Here is a 21569-nt window from a genome sequence, read left to right as displayed (position 1 = left end):
TTCAGGAGGCCATGACCCCTGTAGATGGTCCACTGCACCAATAGAAGGTTTATGTTCTCTTTACCAGGGTTACAATTAAAAGTTTAATGATGATGAACAATTTGGCAGATAAACAATAGGTCCTTGCTCCAAAAAAGTTTGATACTTGATACTACACAGTAGCAGAAGAACAAATCTTCATGCAGAATCCTTACCAAATCTACGCTACGCTATCATGACCTCTGGCCAGGTTGCAGCTCCTGCATTATGAAATGGTGCTGCACAGTACAGTCTGAGGCACTGCACAGGACCAGCCTTGGCTCCCCCCAGGATATGTCCTTATGCCTTCTCCTTCTTCCAGCACCTAATCACTGAAAGCAAACGATAAGACAGTGCTGCCAGCTCTGTTGCCTGAAGAGCGCTCAGAGAGCAGACTGCTTAAAGCAGAATTTTTTTTGTGCGGCCACAAAGCTTTCCTGTCCCTGTAAGGTAGGACGTGCCTACATACACAGATGATGGCAGCCTGTACTCCAGGCAGATTGCTATCTTTAGAGATCAGCTCCCATTGCAGCTATGCATACGGAGGGTGTTTGCACTCACAACACCAAGATAAGCCAGCCTGACTCAGATCCAGGCTGGATTGCTGCTCTTGCTCGGAGGGATGCTGCCTGCAGGAGAAATCCACACCGTGGCTCCATCTGTGCCGCCATGTGCACCGTGTCTGCAGGGGCACAGAAAGCTACTCCTTTGGATGATAAACCGCTCGCTTGCTACCACCACAGGGCCCAGCCTCAGCCCCAGCTCACCCAGAGGCCACGAGAAGTCGTATCCCCCAGCACCAGAGCGAGCCCAGCCAGAGACGGGGGAAACCTACACCAAGATCTTACTGCCTCTCCTCTGAGCCACCCCAGGTGCTCTCAAAACTCGTTTCACAGCCATCGCAACACCCGGTCACCTTCCGCTCTTCTCTTAGAGCAGCATGGAAGGACGTGTACAAGTTATTTCGGAATTTCATTTTATTTACTTGGCCATTTGAAAGTACTTTGAACACAGTAACTTCCACCTCAGCCCCTTCCTACAGTCAATTTGACAGTCTAATAAGCCACATAAAATCCAGCAAATAAAATAAAGAAAAATATTAGCACTACAGAGAGGAAGCCTGACAGGGGAACCCGGGAGAGACAGGGGGAAGCCAGATGCAAAACCTCCCGAGGTACGACAGCATCAGCTAAGCAGGGATTAAGGCAGCCATGCCCCTTCAGCCTGATGGCTAAAACCTCAGGGCCCAACACCTACCGCTTATTAACAACTTTTACGGGGGTTAGTTAATATAATCCACAAAGTATTCGCCCCACTCACACTTGACCTGTGGTATTGGTATGATTTAACATTAAAGGTGCAAACAGCCACTGGGACACTCTGCTGCAAAAGTTCGGTCTTACTTCTGTATGTCATGAATTTTAACATTTGGTTTCTCGTGAAGGGGAACTGCAGCTGAACACTTCAGCATCTCCTCCTGAGACAGAGGCCAGGACAACAGCCTTCACTTAAAGCACTTTGGAGCCACTAAAAACTACATTTTAACTCACTGGAAGTGAGTTTTTTTCTCTCCAGATGTACTGGAAGGGCATATTGAACAACAAATTATCTTCATTCTTAGATTAAAAAAAAAAAAAAAAAAGAAATAAGATCCTAGTCCAGCAGTCAAACCTGTTAAAACAGTGCATCCAACAGGAAGGATGCTGGAGCCTCTGCTGTCGGATTTGATTACAGGCTTGGAGCTAAGATATTAGAATTAATCAAGTAGTTTTCCATTCAGGAATCTAGATAAACTTAAGCATCTGGAATGCCACATGACCGAACCCAGTGAGAGAATCAGTAGCATCACATCACCTAGCATAATATGCATTGACATTTCATTTAGGAGCTGCATTTTTTTTTTTTTTAAATCACTGCAAGATGCTCAGCAACTTAACAGATTTTCTAGACAACTGAACTTTATGTTCAGGGTCTTCAAGCCTATCATTAATTTTTTCCCCGCCTGATTTAACGATATGACAATCGATAAAGCGACGACCACTGCTCAGATCCTAGACAGCCAAATGTATTTACCAGTAGGAGTTGGTTTTTTTTTTAATTAAATAAAATCCTGTGATCAATGTTTAGGATGTTTATCCACATTTTAACCAAATAAGATCCAGGACACTCACTCTTACCTTTTAAGTAGTTTCTCATGCATATATAGCTCTATTAGCACCACTTCCAGTGTTTCTCTAATGACAAACTGCCCCTCAGCTGCCACAGCACCACCAAGACCCAAGCGCTACAAGATCCCTGATAAAGAATCTGTTTGGTGGTGTGTTTGTATTTTAAGGATTTCAGAAAAACCTCTTTTTTGGGGGGAGTGGGGGAGGGCACGGTTAGGGAAGAAAGTTCAGCCACTTCTCCCAAAAGTCGGGGTATTCTGCATGAACAGATCTTCCTGACAGGTTTCTAATGGTTGAGGAGCTGTTGGTTCCCGTTCCCAGTCTTCAACGGACATCCTCTCTCCCAGCAGAGCCTCAGCTCCGAGGCAGCAGTTAAAGACTTCTCTGGAAAGGAGCAGAGCTCTGGAGGAGCCCGGGGCCCAGCCAGCAGAACATCACCAGCTGCTCTGGAATTTGCCGGAGGAGCTCAGGCAGAGCAGCACCCGCCGCTTTGTGCATACACCCTATTCTACCTCGAGACAGCAACTCCCAAAGCTTCAGCACTTTGATCCACCCAGAAGAGAAAAAGAGCCCAAGTCAGCTGCGACGATGAGCCTTCTCCCCCCGCTGCCCCCGGACAGATGTGCCTCCTATTCACCCCGCTGCCGGGGTTCTGGGTGACTAACTCGGTGACACCGTGCTCACAGCCGAGCCCAGAGGGCATGTTTGAGTTTGTGCTCAGTGCTGGGAGCATGCCCTGCGCTCCCTCCTGACAGGTGGAGGAAGAGGAAGCTGGAAACTTGAACTTTTGCAACAATAGCTTCTGTTTCTCTCGGCCACTTAAACATTTCCCCCAGCCCTTCCCCAATATGTCACTGTTTAACTGCAGGGGTGGGGGACACCCTCAGATGTGCTCACCCTCTCGGGACCTGCCCTCCGCTTTGCAGAAGAGGGAGTGAAGGAAAAACATCCAAACCCGACAATATCTCCAAACATGAAGGCACAATCCCTGTTAGAGGTCAGGGAAAGGATCTGCCTGGTCAGAAGACGACAAGCTGCTGAAAAGCCTTTGATCTTGCTGCTCTCTTCCTTGAGAGCTCACGTCTGCTTCTCAGCTCCTCACGATCATCTCAGGGCTGGTAACAACCACAGTGCTTCGTGAGAACACACAAGGCATTAGGCAGGGTCAGTGCAGAGGGTTCAAGCAAGGCTCAGGAAGGGAAGGGACAAGGAGAAGAGCAAAGTTGTCTCCGCAGCTGCTCCCACGACACAGGAGTCCTGGAGGGGATGGTGCCCCTAACCCAGGTAGCACAAACAGGGCATGTGGAAAGGCAAGTGGTCAAGGAGAAACTCCTGGAAATAAATTTCAAAATCAAAGGGAAGCTCCTATAAATCTGAGTTTCAGAAGGGAAACTGAGCTCCCAGATGCAAGCAGGGTTGTCCAAGGGCACAGCGGGTGGGCGAAAGCAGCACAGGTGAGAACACACGATGGGGAAAAGCCCAAGTGGCACAACATGAACACAAACAGACCGATACAGGCATGGCAAGATGCTGGTCTTTGTCCCTTGCCTACACAGCCTGCAAGATGCTCCAATGCTACAAGTAGGTTTTGTCTTTTAAAATGGGCTGAAAGACGGAGAAAAAGACTGGGATGTATGTGCCCTGCCTCCTGCTGCTGCCCAGGGAACAGCAGGAGTTTAGACACGCTGCTTCGCTACTGGCTAACGTGTGCTATGGTTGGCATCGCCAGGCTTGGGAGGAAGAGAAAACGTCGCCTCACCTGAAGGAACACGGATTCATTGCTGACCTCCCAGGTCGCCTCAGTGCAACAGCTAAGCTGTGCCTTGGAAAAATACTACACCAGGCTGACAGTCTGTCTCTGGCAGTGGCCAGTAGCAGATAGTGGGGGAAAGAACATGAGTAATCACTGTTTGCAGAGGGATTTGGCCATAATACGCTAACTTCTGGCAATTCATGACCCACTGGTTTCTGAGCTGGAGGTGACACGCGGTTACCTGCTAGGCTTACTCTGCACGAACCTGAACTCAAATTTCAGACTCACCAGCACCCACCGAGTTTCACAGTTTATGGGCTGTGTAAGAAAGCACTTTGCATTTATTTTAAACCTGCTGCCTGACATCTCCCTGGGTGCTCCTCAGCTCCTAAGCTGTCAGGGAAGTGGAATAATTCATGCCATTTGTCACCATCACTCATGGCTGGTACAGGCCACTTCCATGCCGGCTGACTGCCCTTCCTGGTGCTGGCGCTGCCTCTCCTCTGAACCCAGAGCTGCTGAGCTGGCTCCCTCAGATGGAAGCTATCCTGCACCCAGCCCCACCACTTCCCGAGTGATAAACACCTGCATTAATTGGAATTAACCCTGTGATGGCTACCAGATGGATTCCACACATCCAGAAACTACCACACATCCAGTCACACCAGATGAGTCAGTGTCTGCTTCCAGAGAGGGATTCGGGCACAGTAAAGGGTTTAAAACTGTTTTGGAAAGAAGTGTGAGATCTTCTGTCTCTTGCAGCTAGCCAGCTGGTGGCCAACTGCAGAGAGATTGGTCTTATGACTCAGTGCGCAAACACCGTCAGTCCTGGGAGGACAAAATACAACAAGAAGCACAAAAAAAGGGCACTAGAGAAAGTGTTAAAGCAAAACGCTCCTGTGAAAGCAGTGAGAAACGGAGCAGCGACAGCAGAAGTTACCACTTTATTTCCCACCCTTCCTCCTCAGCCGTTGCCATCCTGTTTGGGAAACCTGCTCTGCAGCCCTGCCTCATAAAGGCTGTCCGCTTCTGGTGTCTCACCTACCCGATACAGGAAAGCACAGTGCATGCAAGTCTCCTCTGATATTTCATAGCCAACATGAAGAAATCTGGGCTGCTGCATCTACTCCAAGCCCCTGAGGCCACATGCCAAATCAAACTCAATAACCAGTCAAAAACTTCCACTGAAACAAAGCACTGTATAATTTGGTCCACACATTAGGAGAAAACATTAAGGAGGACATTTACAGGAAAAACATCTGTTTATCCTAAAAAAACCCAGATGTCCATTAATTCAGACACAGACTAACAAATACAGGCCCGGTGAGGGTAACCAGACAGCAAAATATAAAGTGTGTAGCAATGGAAATATATGTAATTATAAATAATCTTCCAATCCCGTCTCCAACCCCCCCTCACAGCCACTGCTGAAGACATCTCGCAGTTGTTTAGGACAGAAGATAAGGTACACATCTGGCTGGTGACCAGAGACAGTCACACTTTGGTAGCTGTTGACATGGCTCCTACATTTACCCTACAAAGCATTCAGGCATCCCTCAAGTATAAGCCCCCATGCATGATATTCACAGTACTGCTAATTATTTCGAGGCAGGAAGATGCTCTGACAGGTATGAGATGGGCTATCTCCTCCTGTAAAGGCTCAACCCCTCCACACAGTTCCTTCCCATGGTCCGATGGTTTCCACACTGTGGGCACAACATTCTGCTTGGAGCCCAGGACAGCCAGCTCATGTTCAGCTCAGATTTGAGCTCATTTCAGACAAGGGACTTTCAAAAATCCGTCCCTGGACTGAGGAGGGTGTTGGTCCAAGTTGGTAACCAAAGCGTGATTCACTACAGAGGGATTTTTTGCCCACCCTATCATTTCATGCGAAGTTTCTGAATTCTTTAACAAACCCTTGAGATGGGAAGCAAACAGGAGGTGCTGCTGAACCCCTACGCCAGGCCCTGAGCAGGACAGAACTGGAAAGGGGACAAGTGCAATGTCCAGGAGCACAATGTTTTAGCTACAAACAGGCTCATCTTCATGGATCTACTGTGGTCCTGGCAGCTTCTCTCAGCTCCTCCTAGCTATTTAACCATAAAAAAACAGAAAAGGCATAAAAGACAAGAATGAATGTTTAAAATCTTTGTCTGTGATATGGGCAGTGGGATCGAGTGCACCCTCAGCAAGTGCCAAGAAGGGCTTGGGGGTGCTGGTGGATGAGAGGCTCAGCATGACCCCGCAATGTGCGCTCGCAGCCCAGAAAGCCACCCGTGCCCTGGGCTGCATCCCCAGCAGCGGGGCCAGCAGGGCGAGGGAGGGGGCTCTGCCCCTCTGCTCCCCTCTGCTGAGACCCCCCCACAGCGCTGCGTCCAGCTCGGGGGTCCTCAGCATCAGAAGGACACAGACCTGTTGGAGCGGGCCCGTCAGAGGCCACGGAGCTGGTCAGAGGGCTGGAGCCCCTCTGCTGTGGGGACAGGCTGGGAGAGCTGGGGCTGTGCAGCCTGGGGAGGAGAAGGCTGCGGGGAGACCTTAGAGCAGCTGCCAGTGCCTGGAGGGGCCGACAGGAAAGCTGGGGAGGGGCTTTGGGCAAGGGCAGGGAGTGGTGGGACAGGGGGGAATGGCTTGAAGCTGAGAGAGGGGAGATTTAGGTTGGACATGAGGAAGAAACCCTTCCCCGTGAGGGCGGCGAGGCGCTGGCCCAGGCTGCCCAGAGCAGCTGTGGGTGCCCCATCCCTGGCAGGGCTCAAGGCCAGGCTGGACGGGGCTGGGAGCAGCCTGGGCTGCGGGGAGGGGGCCCTGCCCCTGGCGGGGGGTGGGACTGGCTGGTCTTGAAGGTCCCTTCCAGCCCAAACCATTCCATGATTCTGTGATCCTTAATACTGCTCTGGTCTAGCTGGGAGGACATGCCCCATGGCAGCAAGGGCTCACATCCTAGAAGAGCAGCCTTGTTTTCCAGCACATCTCACCACCATGCCAGGTACAGACTAGAAAGCAAATCGCCATCACAACTACACAGTTCAGCAAGTGCAGCAGCTAACACAGGACACGAACCTTCAGCTCAGCCTCTTGCAGCTGACCACAGCCACAGGTTTAATCTTTTCCCACTAGCAGGCCAAAGCAGCACGTGCCCTGGGCCACAGGTCGTTTCACAGTGGGGGAACAAGTCTGACCCTGCCAGCATGCACCCCACACGCTCCAGAGCACATTCCACATCAGCATTTCTGGGACTGAATTAGAACAATGTGGGGGACTGAACACTCCTGGAGCACGATGCTGGCGGACAGCAAACCTCTCTGTGACAGCAAGGGGAGATGCCATGCTCTCAGAGGACTGGAAGCAGGGGACAGCAAGACTGGTTAACGGAGCAGGACCACCCTCCTCCCAGCCAGGCACAGCAGAGTGTTCTTGCTGTTAGGATTGGGACCATTTATCAGGTGTAACCCCGCCATGGCCAGCAGCCCAGGCTGGGCCAAATCCTGTCTTGCTGCAGAAGGGAGCTTTTGGTTGATGAGCTTTGTTGCCTGCAAAGCAAGGGAGAAGAGACAGACGCAGTCTGGGAAGAAGCAGCGCCAGCGATGAGTCAGAGATGACAAGATGAGTGATGCTTGGCTGCTTGACTGAAAGGCAGAGATCACCATTTGAGGCGATCAGGCTTGACTTCCGTGTTTCTGCAACCCCTCCACCTGAAAATCAGCCTGGAGAATGCAGAACCAGTTGCAACAGCTGACACAGAGCTTCCTACCCCACTACCATGTCAGGCTGGATCCCTCTGAGAGCAGGAGAGCACCTGGTCATCTCCAGATCTCATTAACATGCAGATTTGGGTTGCTGCCTGCTGTTACGAATGAGCCTGATAACAGCCAGCTGACATACATGCCACGTTTCCGTGAGTCACAGTCGCACAGTGCTTGTGAGAATACTGTTCCATCATATCTAGCCGGCAAGGAAACTCTGCTGTAAGCCTGCACTTTTGTGGGCGGCTTATTAAGAAACAAAGCTGGAACACAGAGAATCAATATTAATATTGAATATAAACACAAGGGGGATTGAGGCAGTAATTCTTTATGCCTTTGCTTCTTGCTTTCCCTCCACAAGCACAGAACAACTGAGGCTGAGGGTAATTAAACTATGCACATTAACTGGGTGCTATCTTCTGTACTGGCTAAAAGCATGAAGGGCTTGAAAGGAAACAGCTGGTTTGCCACATGCTCCAAAGGGAATGGTCTCTGAACTTAACACGTTCCTTGATCTCGATAAAGAATTCAGTCTGGTTTCTCACATTTAACAAGTGGGTAAAGATGAGAAAACCTGTCTGGGAGCTGAGAGGAGACAGAGGGAAGAGGAGAGCCCTGGGGGCTCGATCCAGCCTTTGGACATGCGATCCTTCCTGCAGCAATACTACTGTGTGTGCGAATGCGAGGCCTGCCTGGGATGTTTGAAGGGCCTGCTCATCCTTAACCAAGGAAAAAGTTGCTGGTTAGAGTAACGCGAAACTGCCCTGAACACCAGCCTCCCATTCATTTCTGATATACCTAACTTTAGTCTTTCCAAGCTTGATTGAGAAATTTCTAGTTACTGGCCAAACTAACACTCTTTACGTCTCAATACTCTCCCTATCTAGCAGTTCCACAGCAAAAGGGGACCCACAGAAAGCCTTTCAGGGTGAGCTGGCCTGTATGCTGTGAGAAGAGCTGGGCTGGCCTGCCTAAGCACCCGAGCTCAAACTTGGGGAGACGCCAGTGCAGCGGCACAGCTGCTAACCAGCCCAAGGCACAGCCAGGCCTTGCCTTCACGTGCTGCCCAAGGATCCCTAATACAAACCCTCCTTTTGGTCACTTCAGCCTGATGGTCACGTGTGCCCATGGTTCTTTGTGCTTCCAGACAGATGATCTGGATGGGCGTAGGACAGCTCAGCTTCCAAGATAAAATGCTTTTAATTTGGTGTAACTGTATCACTTATTTTCCATCTCCACTCACATCCTGATGGCTGGAACAAAGCAGCCTGTTTGCCTGCAGCCCTGTGAAACATGAACTCTTTAGTACAGCATCACCAGAGAGGTGTCATCCACTTCCATACATATGTGGAAGTACTTATCATACGGCAGCACCCTGAGATCTGTCTTCTCCGTATGTTCTTTAGGAGTTCTGCAGCTGCCTGACGCTGCGCTCCTCTAACCACTGCCATTACTCCATTTTCTGATCTTCCTACTCCACTGATATGATTGACTTTAAATGGAGGAATGTAGAGGATGGAGACAGTGGGTTGTTTTGACATTGATAACATGAAGCTGTGGTCTTGCTTTGACGATGTGCAGCTCTGATCCTGCAGCAAAGATGTAAATAACTTTGAGGGAGTATGAGAATAAACCTGGATGAGACAGAAACAAGGGGGAACGTGATCTCACCTCTAGAGGATAAGGGAACAGCGGGAACAGCAGAGAGTTGCCTCCAGTGAACAGCAGAGTTTCACCAATAATAAAGCTTTTAGCAGCGCACATACAGAGTATAAACTTACAAAAGCTGTAACTAACAATAAATGTCTTTGCCTCACAACCCTTGAAAAGTCTGTGCCTTGTACGCCACAGAGGAATGCAACAATGAGATGTAAATACTCAGAAATAGGCTGTGAGAACATCCACACCAGAAGGTTTACACTCAGAAATGGGGAGGCCGAGATCTCCTGGAAGGGTGACCTGTTCTGAAAAGCTAGCCTCCAAAAGGCCAGCATCTTCTCCGGTTGATGATTCTGATGATGCTGCTCCTGCCCCTCCACCTTCCACACCATACACCCTGTCCCCATGTATTTAAGGTGTTATTTCTGAAGTCCCTACATACAACCCCTCCTTACATTTATTCCTACAGGAAAAACTGATCATTCTTCATTGCACCATGTCACCATCGCACTTTTCAGGAACACAACCTCAAAACAGGCTGCAAGTTATGCTGGGGCCTCTACACCTCCTGTTGATGCAATCATTCATTTTAGGAACCCTTGGCATTCAAATACTGGTTACCCTTGGCATTCAGATCCTCTCTGGGGGTTTTCCGCAAGATTGATATGCTTGGCCTCACCATCTTACAGGTAATTGTTAGGGTGGTGGAGTCACTCTCTTCCAAGAGAGAACACAGAACTCTTCTGGGATAAGGGACACAGCTATCCTAAAAGCTCTTCAGCTCTCTGCTTATAGCCCAGACTCTGCTCCAAACTGCCTCAGAGCCTCTCTCTACCCTGTTTTCCCTCTGCAGTTAAGCACAACTATGACTTAACAGTTTCAAAAACCTTCTTCTTGGCACCTCACACCACCCTCTCGATGTTTTCATGCATAAAGGACCATGACAAGCCATTAGCTAAACAAGGCACTTGCAGCAGATGAAGACAGCATGTAGCAAAGAACATGGTCTGGAGAACTGTAAACATCTGGTTGCTTCTTGTAACAGTCTTTGAGCCAAAAGGACGGAGAACTGAACAATGTCAGCAACTGCTCCACAACACAAGCAACAACACGTCTCTGCTCGGCTTTCCTGGCATGGCCTAATGAGACAAGTTGCTGAACAGCAAAGAACATGTGTCTTGAATCACTCCATGAAGCCTGAGCCAGACAGTGTGCAGGAGTTCAGCCCTACCACACCACTGGCTGGCTTTTCACTGCTTTTAAGTTATACCAAGGCATTAGGCTGCAGGAGAGAGTTTAAATGAGTCTAAAGCTATATTAGAAAACTCTATCACACCAGCTTCCCCTCTCCTAATTCACCACCAACGAGCGAGGAGGAGTGACAAACAGGGCGGTATGTGGACAGCGCTGCCCTCTCCCGGGTGCAGCCCATGCTGCTCAGCTGAATGCCACCCTCCTGCCCTGCTAAGACTGAATTTGAGCTTCACCCCTTGCAGGTGGCAAGAGCCCTTAATGCAAACCTGTTCACGCCTCCTCTGTCAGCTCTGCAGAAGCTGCAGAGCTCCTGGACTGCGGCAGCTCGTTTAAAAGCAGAGGCCGAAGCTGCCTGCAGCAGGGAGAGTCAGTAGTTTCCACAGAACCCTGTCCGTGCCTGGCAGCCAAGGTATGTGCCAGGCACAGGTAAGCTGGGAGCTCCAAACACGGCGGGTGCTGCGGGGTGGGCAGCTCCCCACAGAGCAGGCTGGAAGAAAGGAGCACAGAAATGAAAGGAGAGGCCATGGAAGCACAGCAGAGCCGTACTGCCTACAGCCGCCAGCCCTTCCTTCATCAGGGGGAGCACAGAGCATCCCTATTGCTGCTGTGGCTGACCAGGCTCACAAATCACCCAGACATCCCTAAGCAGCAGCTTCCTGCAATTACAAGCAGCAGAACACATGTGCCAATTAGCTGCACACCAATATCCTCTTCGACCCTTGATCTAGGCCAGATCTCAGCCCCGGGGTACAGCAGAGCCAGGCTGCTTCCTCTGAGATGCTGGAGACTGGAAGGTGCATCCCCTGGCTGCAGGCCAGCGGGACTCGCCTCCCCAGCTGCAGGGACAGCAGCTCGCAGTGCTGAGCTCCCTGGATGCCTGTGCTGGGTGGGAGATCTCAGCCAGAGAAATGCCAGGTGTGGTGAACACAGGACAGCAGCAACGTCTCTCCTGTCCTGTGCAAGCTGCCAGGCTACTAAAAAAAAAAAATAATCTTAACTCTGTACTGGTTGAGGGCAGCACTTGGCAAGGGAGACCTCATCACCACTGGGCTACTGGAAGAGAGCAGGCTTGTCTCTGCCAGACAAGTAGCTCTGCCTGGTTCTCACCCTTCTCTTCACCTTGTGTTGGCAGGAGGCTTGTTTCCCCTACACAGCTCCAGACGAAGTCCCTGGGACTCACTGCAGATGAGGTCAGTGCTAGTTTGCCAGCAGACATATTTCATCAATGCAGCACTGCTGCTTGCAAACTGTCCTGGGAATTGCTTGAGGCAATCCAAGTCCCTCCCTAGAGACAGAGCTGCAGGAGGACTGGGTGGGCAGAGAGCAAATGTGCCTCTTGGGGACTGGTCACACGCTGGGCCTGAGAAAGGTGCTCATTTGTTAACACCCTGGAGAATTCAAGGCTGCTAGAGAGCTCCTGAACTATGCCACAGCACAACCCCAACAGAAGCAGGCACAGCCAACAGCAAGAGCCTTGGAGGGCAGTTGCCCGTGGGACAGGAGCACAGGGACAGCTCTGGAGATGCTCCGCTCCCTAACAGGCACAGGCTTGGTCACCCAACCAGCCACTTCCCTGACAGGTCAGCTGGGTGGCACAGGCAGAGCTGAGCTCTTTCCAGTGCTCCTTGTGGGACACAAACCTCTGCCCGGGCTGGAGAGCTGCTGGCTCAGGCTGAGGAGAGCACCAAGGATTGTTCCTTCAGAGACAGACCCCTACAAACAAGGCTCTGCGTCTTCAGGCCCAGAGGGGTACATTCACACCATGCTGCGTTGCACGGCCTCACGCTTTGTCCTCTCCCAGCGCGGGGACCTGTGATTCACCTTCCACCTCACAGGTAACTGCGCTCACCAACCCTTCTGACCCGCTCTGGATCTGAGACAGCAAGGCGAGCACCCCAAGGTCTGTGGGAGCAGCCAGCCCCCGCTGCTCTATCCTGTCCCAGGAGCTGTGCCTGGGGATGCCTGCCCAAGCACAAAAAAGTGCCGAGTCACAGCAGGTAATGAGGATGAGCCCACCCTTCCCAAGTGCTGACAGAGCTTTCCTGCCTTCCCACCCTCAGCAGCACTGTTCTCTCACACCTCTCTAAAGCCTGCTCACCTGTTGACTTCTGAAACATTGTTGATCCTCGCAGCTTCCAGCAGAGCATCTTCTGAAAACACAGAAAGAAGGGAAAGCAAGTTAGCAGCCAGACACACATGCACATAATAACCCAGAGGTGGCACAAGCCACTGCAGCAGAGAAGGTAGGGTCTGTGCTTACAGCTCTGATCAAACACCACAGGCTAGGAAAAATCTATTTTTGTGAGCAGGTTACTCCAAAATCCCTTGCTTGCTTGGTGACTTACCACAGCCTCCCTAAGCCCTGGTGCTAGGCTCTGGGGAAGGCAGGACCAAACAGCAATTTTTCAAAACGCAGTCACAGGCAGACACATGGGAACCTGTGTGCCAGCTGAACCCCCAGCCTGGCTGCATCCCTTCCTCGCCTCTCCTAGCCCAAACACAGATGTTCAGCCAGCTGAAACAGCAGCTCCTTGCGTGCTGCATCATAACACGAGAGAACCCCCGAGCAGCACTTCAAGCAGACACAGCCAGGGATGCAAATTGCTCCTCCCTGGGAGACCAGTCTCTCCCAGTCTGGCAGAGATCTCCCACATCTGTAGGAAGCTACCTCTGCAGCCTGTCTCTGGCTCAGAAGGTGCCATGGGATGGGCCTGGCAAAAAGCTGGAAAGGAGCAGAAAGGTCCTGCTGAGGCACCCAGGGCTGGGCACGAGCCAGCAGCAGCTTCAGCAAGGAACCAACTGTGTCAACAACCAGAGAACCATGGTATCTGCAAAGCAAACCCTGCAGACAGCAGGCTCCAGGGTGCAGCAGGCACTACAGGGTAGCTGGCACTGTCACCCCAGGCAGTCACAGCCTCAGCCACAGGTTTCCAGACATCACAAGAAGGCCAGAGTTCCCAATGCAGGCTCAGAATGACACCTCCTGGCTGGAGAGGGTAAGGACAGCACCCGAGCTCTGACGGAGATGCACCCAGCTGCTGTAGCAGGAACTGGTCAAACCCAATGCAGCCAGCAGAGCTGTACCTGGGCATTTGGGAAGCTGGGACAATTCTCCCCAGTTCTTACGAGCCTTCAAGTGCTTCCTGCTCTCTCCCCAACATTTTCTACCCGCTTTCTCTTCTCCAAGTTATTTGTGCCTGTGGCTTGGCCTTCTGCCTTGCATAGAATCACAGAAGGGTTCGGGCTGGAAGGGACTTTCAAGACCAGCCAGTCCCACCCCCTGCCAGGGGCAGGGCCCCCTCCCCCCAGCCCAGGCTGCTCCCAGCCCTGTCCAGCCTGGCCTTGAGCCCTGCCAGGGATGGGGCACCCACAGCTGCTCTGGGCAGCCTGGGCCAGCGCCTCGCCGCCCTCACGGGGAAGGGTTTCTTCCTCATGTCCAACCTACATCTCCCCTCTCTCAGCTTCAAGCCATTCCCCCCTGTCCCACCACTCCCTGCCCTTGCCCAAAGCCCCTCCCCAGCTTTCCTGTCGGCCCCTCCAGGCACTGGGAGCTGCTCTAAGGTCTCCCCGCAGCCTTCTCCTCCCCAGGCTGCACAGCCCCAGCTCTCCCAGCCTGTCCCCACAGCAGAGGGGCTCCAGCCCTCTGACAATCTCTGTGGCCTCCTCTGGACTTGCTCCAACAAGTTCATGTCTTTCCTGCTCTGACGATCCTAGAGCTGGATGCAGTACTTGGTAAAGAACAAAGTGGGGCTTCTCCAAAGACACCTGCAAAGTGAGAGTGAGGAGAAGGCTCTCTGTTGCACAGCCTGGCTCAGCAAGCTCTGCAGAGACCCCTGAGCACTCCAGGTCTAACCTTCTGCAGCCACATTCCCGCATCCCTGCTCTCTCCAGGAAAACGTCCTGCCTGCTTCCTGCACTCTCCCTGCCTGCAGGGTTGGGGCACTCATGGCTCTGTCCCCTCCACCGGCAGCCACAGCCACGTGGCTGCCTGGCTCTAAGTGCTAACCAGTCCACAAACCAGCTCCTGCAACAAAACCAGGCCTCAGTCTCTTAGACCTTTCCTAAGCGCTAATTACACAAGACTCCCTATAATGATGGTGAAACCTCCTGGGTGACAAACCCAGCAGCCCAGTGCAGCAGCTGGCGTGTTACTCACAGAGACACAAACCTCTGACATGCTTGAAACCACCAAGTGTCCTGCTGTGAAGTCACAGCCCCTCCTGACCTAGGCCTGTGTCACACCAGCAGATGAGCTCGCTGCCAACAAGCCCAAACCTGTGAGCAGCAAGTGCTGGCTCATGACAAAAGGCACCACAGCAAGCAGGGAAGGCCCTCCTTGTGCACGCACCATCTCCTCTTCTGTAGCTTGTACCAATCCTGGTACAGCTGAAGGTCTGATGATTGATGCCCTGTGTGCCCGGTACACAGCCGAGCAGCAAACACATCTCTGCTTCAACACCACCTTGTCCAGTAACACCAATGAGGCCATTCCATCTCCTGTCCTGCAGCAGGAAAGTACGGTGACAACAACCTGGGGCAGAGAGGCTGCACCTCAAATACTCCCAAATACAAAACACTGCATGAGTGCCAAGAATGGGCTTGCTGTGGCACAAACCTATAGTTCCACAACAGCCTAAGGGCCTGCCACTTGCCCCAACAGTCACTGAGGCTATCCTGTGTGCTTCAGCTCAGATACACACGCCTGCCTTTGCAGACCGAAACCTAATGCGGCACTTGCGGCCACCTGCAACTGCTTACTTCCCACAGCAGGGTGGGCATAAACCGCGCTGTGAGAAACCCTGGCCTTATCAGGTAGTAAGTCAATCCCTTCCCAGCTCCAGAACCTTTGAAGCTGCCCCAAAGCATCCTACATTCAAAGCAGAAGCCTGGGCCAAGTGCACACTGCCAGCTCAGACCCTTCCCTGCAAGCCTCCCTCACCCACAGGGGCTGGGAGCCAGGTCCTCTCCCAGCACCCATCAGGAAAGAGTCCACAGCGAGGGGCCGGAGTGCAGCTGACAAGAGCGTTGGCTGTTTTATCTTGGTGGCAAATGTGAGGATTGTTACCTTCACACTACAGAAGAGTTTGGGCATCCATCATAGACCAGCACACCCCTGGGCTAGGGAGCAAGGATAACATTTGCCCAGAAGGGTTTCCCAGGCCAGCACTAGCAGGCAGGCCTCATCCCCAAGGAGGGACCCCCATGCTCCCCTCCCTGTGGGGCACAAGTTCCTCTGCTTCGCATCCAGCCCCCTCCCACCACCGCGGGGCTGGCCAGGCAGCGAGCAGCAATAGTCACCCTTGGACAGGTGGTCCCTGAGGTAGCAGTAGGCCAGCACAGCGACGAGGGCAGGTAGCGCAGCTCCCGGGGGGCAGCTCCTGTCTCCGCTCCGACGCCCGCCGGGGTCTCCTCCGCGACGACAGCGGTGCTCAGCGCCCCAGGGCCACGCTGCGGGCCCTCCAAGGGGCACTGCCAGGCCCGAGGGCCCAGGCCCGGGGCAGCCCTGGCCAGCCAGCCCGGCGGTCCGCAGCAAGGCCGCACCTGGGACCCGCAGCCCCGGACCCGCTGCCACGGGGGTCCCCTTCGGGCCCGGCCCCACGGCTACGGGGGTGACCCCGGGGCCCGGGCCCGTTACCGGGGGGGTCCCCCCCGGGCCCCGCTGCCGCCCCCCGCAGGCCCCGCCCCGCCATGGCAGCCCCGCGCTCGGCTGCGGCGCGTGCTGGCGGCGCCCCCTGGCGAGCGAAGGTGGGAGCAGCCGCGGCCCACCGCTCCCAGCCCCCTCAGCCGCCGCCGCCGCTCCCCCGTAGACCAGCCGTGACGGCGATAGCCACAGCCGCGCCCGGAGGAGTCGCGCCAGCCCCGGTGGCGGCGGGCGGACCGCCAGGGAGGCCAACATCGTCCTCTCGCTCCCTGCGCTACACCTCCCGCGGCTTCACCCCTCCCCCCCCGGCGCCGCTGAGGCCGGCGGATCAAGATGGCGGCCGCCGGCAGCCCGGCGCGGCAGCGCGTCGGCGCGGGATGGTGCGCAAGGCCTGCTGGGAGCTGTAGTCCTCGCCCGGCTCCTCGCCGCTCCGTCGCGGCCGTCGCGGACTACAGCTCCCAGGGGGCAATGCGGCATGGTCCGCCCGGGGCATGCCGGGAAGCGACGCCGGCTCCGCTCCGGGCAGCAGAGGGACGCCAATTGGAGACCCGGCTCGTGCTGCCCGCGCATGCTCCCACACCTGGGCACCCACGCGTGCACACACCTGCACCCGCACCGGCGCGCTCGCGCGCATGCAGGCACACACACGCACAGGCGCACTTGCACACGTGCGGTCACACACACGTGCTCGCGCACACACATGCGCTGGTGCATGCACACACAGGGATACGCCTGTATGCACTTGCAAACACGCACGCCCAGAGAAGCAGACGTGCATGCGTCGTGCACACAGGTGCACTTGCAGACATGCATGCACACACGGAGGTGCATTTGCACACATGCATGCATACACACTTGTGCACTAGCAAACATGCGCGCACACATATGTACTCCCATGCATGCATGCACATGTAAGGATGCACCCATGCAGGCACTCATGCACACATGCACATTCTCATGCATACGCACAACCATGCGCAGCCACACACACACACGCACACGTGTGTGCACAAATGCAGGCACGGCGGGAGCCCTTTGCACCCTCTTGCAGGGCTTGCACATGCACAAGTGCTCCCCTTCCCTGCAGCGGCCTTCCTGCCCCCAGGGAACTCCTGGGTACACCCCCTGGGGTGGGCAGTGCTCAGGGCCAGGAGCAAACACCTCCAGGAGCCTTGGCCAGGGGGGGAATTGCACACTCAGGTGGGCTCAGTGCTGTTGATGTGGGAATTGCATGTGGGGCGCAGGGCTGGGCAACCTCTCCATGCACTGTGCTGCGATCTGCTCCCACTCATCCTACCCCCGCTCCATGCCACCATCCCCACAGAGCCTGCCCCATGCCGTGGGCCTGGCATACATGTGTGTGTGACCTGTGTGTGCATGTGCACGTGTCTGAATGCATGTGTGTGAATGCATATGCATGTGCATGCGCATCATGTATGCATGCACATACATGCCTGTGAGTGTGTGTGCAGTGCACGCGTGTGTCCGTGCATGTATGTGGCTCTGAGTATGTGCGTGTGCACATGCGCATGTGTGTCCGTCCTGGTGGGAGGCACTGAGCCGGCCTGATGCTGGTTTATTACTGGTGCAGGGCCAGGGCTTTGCTTCCTCCCTGGCCATCTGATGGCACCGGGGACAGAGGGACGGATCCAGCAAACACCTCTCCGTCCTTGCATGCCTCCACCCCCCAAAAGGCAGCGAGGTGCCCCCAAAGCCCCCAGGGCCCCTCAGCACTGTCCCACAGAGCCGCTACACCAACAGACAGTAAATTACTGCCCTGTGCAAGAAACGCTTTTTGGTAGAGGATAAAAAAACATATAGCCAAATGCCTAGGAGAAGGAAAATGCAGAATTGCGTGTTTTCAGGACAAAATAAAAGCAAGCGGCGTGTGGGGTCTCACTGGGAGAAAGGTTCACCGCAAAGGCAAAAGAAACAGGTGCTGAAATGCTGGTGCACTGGCCGGGGGTGCTTTTTCCTCAGCCCCCGTCTATCTGGCGTTTCCAGGAGCCAAGGACAGCAGGCAGGTTGTCAGCAGGCTGCGTCTCCCATTTCTCTCCTCCAGGTCCATCAATATTTCAAAGCCAGAGGAATTCACCCCTTCTCTCACATGTACTTACAGCTCCAGGGAAAAAAAAACCAAACACAACCAACCAAGCGTTTCTGCTTTGTTCTTTGGTGAAGAAAACTATACTAACCCACGCCACAGGCAGGGGAAGCTGCAGCTCCCCGGAGCCCTGTGGCACGCTGGGGTTTGCTGGGGGGCCATGGCTGCCCGCGCTCCCTGTTTCTGTGTTATTCCCGCAGCCACTTGCATGGTTTGACATCACCCACCATCACTTCAGCACTTTAACAGGCTCAGAAGCTCGGCGTCTGAGTCGTTGGAACTGGGTTGCTAACAAGTTGCGTTTTAGCAAGAAAAAATAAAAGCAAGAAGTTAATTAAAAAAAAATCAGGTTTATTGAGAAGAAGTGTGTTTATTACATGCATTATTAAATATCTGTTTTCTGCCTGCCAGCCCCTGGAGAAGAGCTAAACACAGAGCTCACACTGGGTGCTGCCGTGCCGAGCCGTGCTGGAAAGCTTGGGGAAGCTCACTGGAGCTCACCAGTGACTGCAGCGGTTCAGCCTCATGCAGAAAATCCATTTTCATCGACTCGGCGATGAGCCTTTATAACCCAGTATTTGCATCTCTCCATTGGCTCCCACGCCCGCAGCCCCCGGCGGAGCCTGGTAGCGTGGGACACGTTTGCACGGCTAATTTAGCTTTGCACTCTGCTAATTAAAGGCTGTCAGGGAGATGCAGAATGCAGGGGCAGGGTTAAGGCTGGCCACGCAGGGAACTCGGTGCCACGCAGCCTGGCCGGGCTCTCCCCTCTCCCCGGGGCTGCTGGGGCGCGTGGGGTGATGGTGGGGGACAGACCTGGCATGGGGAGGGCACGGGGTGAGAATGGAACTAGGGCGGCCCTGGGGAGCGGAGGGCACAGCCAGGAACGGGTGCTTCTGCGCCAAGCTGGGGGCTTGGCTGCACTGCGAGCTGTGGCAGAAGCTGCTAGTGGGGCAGCCCAGTTCCCCCAGCCCCATTCCCTCAGCGCCCCCAGCCCAGCTCCCCCCGTTCCCAGCCAGTTCCCCAGCCCAGTTCCTCCAGCCCCATTCCCCCAGCCCAGCCCAGCTTCCCCAGTTCCCCAGTCCCATTCCCCCAGTGCCCAGCTCCCCCCGTTCTCAGCCAGTTCCCCAGCCCAGTTCCCCCAGCCTAGCTCCCCCAGCTCCACGCCCAGTTCCCCAGCTCACCTCCCCCAGTGCCCCCAGGCCAGCTCCTCCAGTTCCCAGCCAGTTCCCCAGCCAAGTTCCCTCAGCCCCGTTTCCCCAGCCCAGCTCCCCCAGCCCCACTCTCCCACCTCCCGAGCCCAGTTCCCGCAGTTCCCCAGCTCAGCTCCCCGAGCCCAGCTGCCCCAGTTTCCCAGCCAGTTCCCCAGCCCAGTTCCCCCAGCCCAGCTCCTCCAGCTCAGTTCCCCCAGCCTCGCTCCCTACCCCATTCCCCCAGTTCCCCAGCTCAGCTCCCCCAGTGCCCCAAGCCCAGGTTCCCCAGCCCCATTCCCCCCAGTTCCCCAGTCCAGCTCCCCAGTTTCCCAGCCAGTTCCTCAGCCCAGCTCCCCCAGCCCAGCTCTCTACCCAGTACCCCCAGCACAGTTTCCCCAGTCCAGTTCCCCCAGTTCCCCCAGCCCAGCTCCCCACCCAGTCCCACCAGCCGTTTCCCCTGTTTCCCGGCCCAGTTCCCCCACTCCAGCTCCCCACCCAGTATCCCCATCCCCGCTCCCCCAGTTCCCCAGCCCCACCCTTGCCCCCTGTCCCCCGGCAGCTTCCCAGGCCCACAGATGACGTCTGTCCTGTTTTCGGTGGGGGCTGTGCACGTGGCGGTGCATGGCAGCCCCTCTCTGGGGACGGGGCAGGGGGTTCCCCCTGCCAAGAGCTGGAATCCCCCGGGAGCAGGGAGCGAAGCCAGGCTGGGAAAGGCTGCGGGATGCTGGCACCAGCTCCGCTTCCCTGGGAAAGGGGCGGGGGGGCAACAACCACCAGATTCCCAGAGGGGAGCAGACACAGGGCTGTTTGGGAGGGCTGGACAGGGGGGGCAAGGGGAGAGGGTCCCCCCTGTACCCACTGCAGCAAAACCCAGCAGCTGCAGGGCACCCGCAGCCGGGCACCTGCCTGGCCATCACCCACTGGTGCCAGCGGTGGGCTTCCCACTTCCCCGCGCCGGGATGAGTGGAAGCTTTCTTGGTTCTTTTCCCCAGGTCTGGACCACCGCCAGCAGTATGGCAGGTCGAGACCAGTGATGCAAGGTCCCCGTGCTGCAGGTGCTGAGCACGGGGACCCCTCCTCACACCCCCACCCCTGTGCCCCCCTTCTCCTCTGGTTACCACATCCTGGGAAGGGCCCCATCCTCGCATCCTCGGACACGTGGGTGCCACGCTGCCGGGAAGGGCTTTGCCTTGCTGGGCTCAGCACACGCTGTGCGGCGCGGCTCCCTCTGCCTTTAAATGGTTATTCATAGCAGCAAGAGCTGGAAGAGGCTTCCTCCGTGTTTTCAAGCAGGGAGAAAAAAAAAAATCCTGAGTCTGCAGCATTTCCCGAGCCGGCTGAGAAGCCCCAGCCCTTCCAAAAATCCTCTCCTCGCCAGTGCTGCTGATGGCAGCCTGCCCTCCCGCTCCCGGCCAGCTGCCCCGCACCGGGGCCGCAGCAGGGCCTGGCACCGGCACCGGGTGAGGGCTGGCACCGGGTGTCCTGGCGGGGAGGGACGATGCTCATGGGTGGCACAGCGGGATGGTGCTGGTGCAGCCACCCAGCACGGAGGGGGCTCACAGCAGAGCTGCCTGCCAGGGGCTGTGGCTCCCAGTCCCGGAGCATGTGCCCTTCTGCCCCTTCGTCCTGCCTCCAAAGGAAATCACGGACTCATGGAATCATTTAGGTTGGAAAAGACCTTTAAGATATTCATGTCCAACCGTTAACCCAGCGTTGCCAATGCTACCACTGAACCATGTCCCCAAGCGCCACATCTTCGTGTATTTTGAACCCCCCCATGGACGGTGCCTGCACCCCGTCCCCGGGCAGCCTGTGCCAGCGCTTGGCCATCCTGTCGGGGAAGACATTTCTCCCAGTGCCCACCCTGAACCTCCCCTGGTGCGGCTGGAGGCCGTTCCCTCCTGTCCTGCCGCTGGTTCCTTGGGAGCAGAGACCGACCCCCCTCGCTGCAGCCTCCTGCCAGGCAGCTGTAGGGAGCCAGAAGGGCCCCCCTGAGCCCCCTTTTCTCCGGGCTGAGCCCCCCCAGCTCCCCCCGCCCC

General features: G+C 55.2%; 1 protein-coding gene across 1 annotated transcript in view; it reads right to left on the bottom strand.

Moving 5' to 3' along the window:
* The window catches only part of CLPB (ClpB family mitochondrial disaggregase), a 92355-nt gene extending 75809 nt beyond the window's left edge, over positions 1 to 16546 (bottom strand). Inside the window, exons 1-2 of the mRNA XM_013305133.3 lie at positions 15891 to 16546; positions 12691 to 12742 (exon numbers count right to left, since the gene is read on the bottom strand). Coding sequence (XP_013160587.2) covers positions 12691 to 12742; positions 15891 to 16488 — 650 coding nt within the window. The 5' untranslated portion in view covers positions 16489 to 16546. The remainder of the gene's footprint in view (positions 1 to 12690; positions 12743 to 15890) is intronic.
* Between the last annotated feature and the right edge of the window lie 5023 nt (positions 16547 to 21569).

This window comes from Falco peregrinus, chromosome 4, assembly GCF_023634155.1.
Source record: "Falco peregrinus isolate bFalPer1 chromosome 4, bFalPer1.pri, whole genome shotgun sequence".
Lineage (NCBI taxonomy): Eukaryota > Metazoa > Chordata > Aves > Falconiformes > Falconidae > Falco > Falco peregrinus.
This window is presented reverse-complemented; position numbering and strand designations above follow the sequence as displayed.